Raw genomic sequence first — 6,309 nt, forward strand, 5'->3', positions numbered from 1 at the left:
AGGAACAGTCTAATTTCTTACGAACTTCTTACATTTTCCTACTTAAGAACTTCTTAAGAACTTCTTAAGATAGGGCCTGAATTTATTATGGTTAATAATATGGTTACAGTTTATGCTTGCTAGCATTGAGGCTAGAAGACTGAAATCAACATTTAATTTAATAAAAAAGAAATACGTTTGTCAATGATAGTCTGTCTGCCTGTCTGTAATCTCTCGAGACAGACTTAATACTTTCTTTTTTTTTACTGATGGGTTGATTGGCCTGTCTGAAGATACAAATCCATATCGCGGGAAAATAATGAGAAGGAAGCGTAGCTGTATCAGTCGTCTCTGCCTAAAAACAAACATGGATAATAGCAAGAGGTCAAAAAACTTCACCAGGCAGGAGCTTGAAGTTATGACGGAAGAAATTATTGTAAGAAAAAGATTACTGTTAGGAAAAATGGATAATGCTGGCGTTACAGCCGATAACAAGATAAGGGGATGGGCCAAAGTGGCTGAGGCAGTGTCATCGGTGGGAGGGATGCTTAGAGACAGCGATGGTATCAAAAAGAAATGGGCTGACTTAAAGTCACAAGTAAAAAAGAAGGGAGCAGAGAGGGCCAGAGAAATAAAAAAGACTGGAGGTGGAGTTTCAAATGTCCGCCTGGATAGTCTGGAAGAGAAAGTGCTTGGCATCATCGGGGAAACCGCGGTGGAAGGAGTCCGAGGAGGCGTTGATACTGGAGACTGTGGAGAGGCAACTGAGCAAGCAGGTACGTTAACATTGGGGGCTAACTGCTACGATGCTAACGTAAGCTAGCTGTTAGCTGTTATTACAGGCTGTAATCGTAGCATTAAGCTAACGTGTTAGCTGTAATTTACAGCTAAATTAGCTTAGCTTAATGCTACGATGTTAACGTAAGCTAGCTGTTACTAACAGCTATAATGCTACGTTAGCATCGTTACTTTGTTGCGGTGTCCGCTAACGCTAAGTAGTCTAGCTTTGTTTATAGGGGGTCATCCCTATGTTCCCCAGGTCCTATGTTCCCCGGGTCCTATGTTCCCCGCTTTTCCCAAATAGGGTCCTATGTTCCCCGCTATGTTCCCTGGGAGAGGTTAGGTTTTGGGTTAGGGTCTGGGGGAGGTTAGGTTTAGGCGTGGGGGGTGGGAGAGGTTAGGTTTTGGGTTAGGGTCTGGGGGAGGTTAGGTTTAGGGTTAGTGAAAAACGGGGAATATAGAACCCGGGGAACATAGAACCCGGGGAACATAGACATGATCCCGTTTATAGCTAGACTACTTACTAACGCTACGTAGTGTAGCAGACTGTTCAGTGTGTGTTGTGTGCTATTGCGTGTGTATACCAGGCTGTGTATGTTCCCTCGTATACACACGCAATAGCACCAACACACACTGAACAGTGCTACAGTAGTAACATTGGCACCATGATGTGTTTGAAAGACCAACACGAACAACAGCTGCTGTTAACATCGAACATAATGTGTGATGCAGGGTACCACTGTAATGTGTGTGAGATGTAACGTTATTCTCCATCCCTCAGGAACTATCAACGTGTATAACCTCGTCCCCACGGACCTAAAAGAGGCTGAGGCACTACTAAATGGACAGGACTTCTGTGCTGAAGGATCAGAGGTAGGTTGTTGTCAAACATAATCACTCTAAACTATGCAAACATGCAAGCTTACATGTAGGCTATAGATGTCAATGGTATATACTCAGTATATAATACCATTGACATCTACTGTAACATAGTGGACTTCACTGATTTTTATTTATTGTTCTTCTTTTTAACAGAATGAGGAGCCCATGCTGTCCCAGATTCTCCCAGACACCCTTTTCCAGTCCTCAACGGTGAGGGGGAAGACTGACACTCAGGAGATGGTGATGCTCCAGAGAGAACTGCTAAAGGAGGTGTCATTACTGAGAAAGGTCCAAGAGGAGCTTCTTCAAGTAGAGAAAGACAAGTTGCTGATTGCCAAAGAGAAACTTGAAATGAAAAATAAAAACTTCTACATGTAGTTTGTTTTATGGTGGTCTGCCAGAGCATTGCAATTTATTTATTTATTTTTGTATATTCCATTTCTCCAGTATGTGTTGAGCCTGTACTTTAGCAATGAGTTCATGTAAACATCTAGTTTAGTTTTATGTATTTATTATACTGTAACTGTACACCGTTATGTTATTTATTAAATAAAAGTACAGATAATCAAATATACAGTGAATTATGTTCTTTCAAATACAACATCATGTTTTGAGTTTTATATTTGTGATTGAAATTAACACATGCACTATTTAAAGGCAGGCTTCCATTGGGAGGCTCAGTGAATGGAAGTGAAAAATCATTACATTGGTAATTATATAAGTTATGAAACAGAGATCACATAAAACAAAACCCTTGATCCCATAGGTGTCTGAGGTGAGGCCCACAGCCTCAGACTTTGAAAACCCCTTAGGTGAACCTCCTTCTAATGAGGTGATTCCTGGCTTCGATGCCAGTGTTGCATGGGCCAGGGACTGGGCCTCCATCCTCCTCAGGGTCACGGTTGTCAGGGATGTTGGGGAGCGGCATCCGGTACATCGTGCATATGTTGTGGAGTATGCAGGCTGAGGTTATTATTTTGCAGGCTTTTTCAGGTGTGTACTGGAGCACTCCTCCTGAATGATCGATGGACCGGAAGCGGGATTTAACTACCCCAAATGCATCTTTCTACAATATTGCGGGTTTTGCGTTGTGCCTGGCTGTAGCGCCTCTCTGCCTGTGGCTGGGTGTAGGATTGGCGTCATCAGCCAGGGTCTAAGGGCGTAGCCACTATCACCTGTGGCATAAAGACAATCAAAACTTTATTGAGAGGCTTATTTGTGGAAATGTAAAAATGCTTTTAACACATTCAAAGTTATATACCTAACAGCCATCCATCCGGCATTTGTCCATTACTGAATTTATTTCCTGTGCCTGAGTTTAACAGGACAAAGGAGTCGTGGGTGCTCCCTGGCCACATTGCTACAAGGTCTGTGACATCACAGATCACTTGCACATTTATGGAGTGGAAGTTTTTCCTGTTCACATATATCTCTTCCTCCTCATGTGGTGCCTATGAAAGAAATACACTTGTAATGTATGGCAGTAATGTAAAAGTATCATGATACCATAACATCAATATTTGGTTAAAAACAATCTTTAAAAATACTTAATGCAGGCTTGCTATTTAGAAAATGAAAACGGGTCTAAGTTTTTTTTTTTTTTTTTTCAGGGACAATGCAGCATTAATGAACATTTGCATGTAAAATGTGCCGGATTATAGCCTTAGCTAATTTCCATCCGTAGTCCCTCGACAGGTGAGGTACAACAAAGTTTAAGAGAAGAAATAGAAAAATTAGTGCATACATAGAGCATACATACACATACAGCAATGTAAGTGACATAGGGTAAAAAGGAGAGGAGACATACATATACACGAAGGGGGCATTCAACTTTGCAAATCAAGTGGCCACACACAGACCTTCAATGCAACACAAATGAAACAAAAACAGGAAGCAGAAGGGTTTAAATGTGGTCGCAGATTTGATTTGTTCTGAGCCATGACTTTAACAGGCCCTTGAAGGTGTGAAAACTGCTACTCTCTCTGACTGACATTGGTAGGCTATTCCATAGTTTGCTTCCCCTATAGGACAAAACATTTTGTCCGATAGAGGACCGTCTCAGAGGTAGTTCACAGTCGCCTCTCGACGAGCTTCGCATGATGTTCTGGGTAGCTCTCCGTTTGACAAAGCATTCTAAAGGAGGTGGTGCTAGCCCATGATGAATTTTATAAATCATACAAGCAATTTTAAATTTTTTATAATTGTCGAAGCTGAGGAGCTTGTACTTTAGAAGTATATTGCAATGATGGTAAGATATAGGTTTCTTATCTAAGATTTTCAGGGCCTTTTTATATAGAGACTCGATGGACTTCAAGGTGGTTACTCCTGTGAAGGACCAGCTCGTGAGGCAGTAGTCTATATGTGCAAAAATCATTGAATGAAGAAAGGTTAGGGCCGCACTGTCAGTCAGAGATGCTCTAATCTGCCTAAAATTGCAGAGATTGAATTTTAGAGTGTTCGATACCTTTTTTATGTGACTCTTGAAAGAGAGTGTGGAGTCCAAAGTGAGCCCAAGATACTTAAATTCATCCACAGTTTCTATCTCCACCCCTCCCACAAGGATGTTAAGATGTGGGTTTAAGATGGGTTTTTTCGAGAAAACCATAGCCACTGTTTTCTTGGTATTTAATGCAAGATAAGATTTTTCGAGCCAGACCTGAATTTGAGTCATGGCTACAGAGAGGGTGTTAGAGGCTTCTTCCATAGTTTTGGATGGAGTGAAGATTACTGCGTCATCTGCGTACATTAAGGTGTTCATACTAGGGCATACATCTGGTAAATCATTAACACATTGACTGCCAGACGTTTTTTTTTGCTGTAGGTAGCTTCTGCCAAGCCGTTTTTTGAGGATTATGGCTCATTTTATAAGAGCCGAGGATTCGTTTCAGCTTGGAGTTTGTGAACATACAATATCTCAAAAGTACTAATAGAATGTGTACTTTCTCTGTCTAAAAGAGTTAGTTTGTAGAGTTAGTAGTTATGTAAGCATTAGCAGTTGAATACAGCATGGTTTTAGCGTGAAAAAGAATATTCAGAGATAAACGGCTTTTTGTGAAATTGGATGGAACTGTCACTTTAACCATTCATTTTTGCCTCTCTCTCTCTCTCTCTCCCTCCCCCTCTCGCTCTCTCTCTCTCTCTCTCCCTCCCTCTCGCTCTCCCTCCCTCTCTCTCTCTCTCTCTCTCTCTCTCTCTCTCCCTCCCTCTCGAGTTGCTTCAACTCCGCCCTCCGTGGGCGGACAAGCTTGTCACCAGTCAGTGCTTTGCTGCTCTCCTGTGCCTGTCTGGCCTGTCTGCACGGCCGCTGTTTGAGGAAGTCGGGATGGACTCGCTTGTTTGGAGTTTTGGTTGAGAGAAGCTTTTGCGATTCTGGTCATATTTATGCTGCGTGTTTCAAAGTGTGTTCCTCCACCTGTTATCTATCACCCGATCATAGTAGATCGGCTGAATCTATTATGTAAATTTGCAATCCCGCATCGCCAGCAATCAGCGCGAAAAGGAGAATGGCTGGGCTGAGAATGGCTTGACAAGTTAAAAAAATGCTTTCCTTTCTCTAGCAAGGAGAGCACTGTTGCCACTTAGTGGGTCGGTGGAATGGGTTGTAAACGTTCGGTGGCTCCAATAATTATATAAGAGATGTAAAAGGCTTAGATGCACAACCCACCGTCAAAAAAAAAAAATCGATGCCAAAAACGTGTAAACACGTTGTTGGCAGGGAACAGCTGGATTCTGAAAACGTGTTCATACGTTGTTGGCAGGGAATGTGTTAATATAAAGTGAAAATAATATAGGTGCAAAAATGGAACCCTGAGGCAGTCCTGTAGTACATTCTATATAGGGAGATTTAACACCCCTTACCATTACACACTGTTTTCTATCTGAAAGATAGGATTTCATCCACAAGATGGCTGTCGTGGAGAAGTTAAAGTGGGAGAGTTTAGCTAGAAGGGCTTCATGGTTAACAGTATCGAATGCTCTTCTGAGATCTAGAAATACACAAGACACAAAGTTATATTTGTCTAAAAAGCACTCTTTTCCAAAAAAAGTAAGGTGGCAGACTCTGTTGAGTGATGAGAGCGAAAACCAAATTGCATTGGATGCAGGGGCTTGTGACTATTATTTAAATGATTAATTAATTGATTAGTTATAAATTTTTCTATTACTTTGGAAAATATAGGTAGTATACTAATGGGTCTATAGTTTTTGGGGTCCGTTTTATGACCAGATTTGTGTATGGGGCTTACTATGGCTAGCTTCCAAGCTGCCGGAAAGACAGAATGCTTAATAGACAAATTGATCAAATGCGTAATAGGGCAAATCAGGTTATCTCCATATCTTTTCAAAAAGCTACAGTCGAGACCATAGTCGTCTCTAGCTTTAGAGTTATTCAAGTTGCCAATAATTTTGGCTGTTTCAGCTTCAGTGATTTCTTTAAAGGAAAAAATAGGATATGTATCATTTATCGGACAATAGGAGTCTTGAGTAGAGGGGGGGAAAAGCTGGGCTATCTCCTGAATAGACTTTACGAAGAAGGAGTTCATCTCTGTCGCAACGGTGACAGGATTGTCAATCAGTTGGCCATTTACAATTAATTCAAGGTCATTTGTGTTCTTTTTATTTATTCTACCAGTTAGTTTATTTATATTTTGCCAGACTTTCTTCCCATTT

The 6,309-nt window shown here is 41.2% G+C and overlaps 1 protein-coding gene across 1 annotated transcript; it reads left to right on the top strand.

The window, feature by feature from the left end:
- Nucleotides 1–397: 397 nt before the first annotated feature.
- On the top strand, nt 398–2,019 carry LOC310782968 (uncharacterized protein; the record flags this gene model as incomplete). Its single annotated transcript, XM_083643744.1, has 3 exons — nt 398–755; nt 1,541–1,632; nt 1,795–2,019. 3 exons carry the CDS (start codon nt 398–400, stop codon nt 2,017–2,019), a joined length of 675 nt encoding a protein of 224 aa, XP_083499870.1.
- Nucleotides 2,020–6,309: the final 4,290 nt, after the last annotated feature.

This window comes from Poromitra crassiceps, assembly GCF_964638095.1.
Source record: "Poromitra crassiceps genome assembly, chromosome: 9".
Classification (NCBI taxonomy): Eukaryota; Metazoa; Chordata; class Actinopteri; order Beryciformes; family Melamphaidae; genus Poromitra; species Poromitra crassiceps.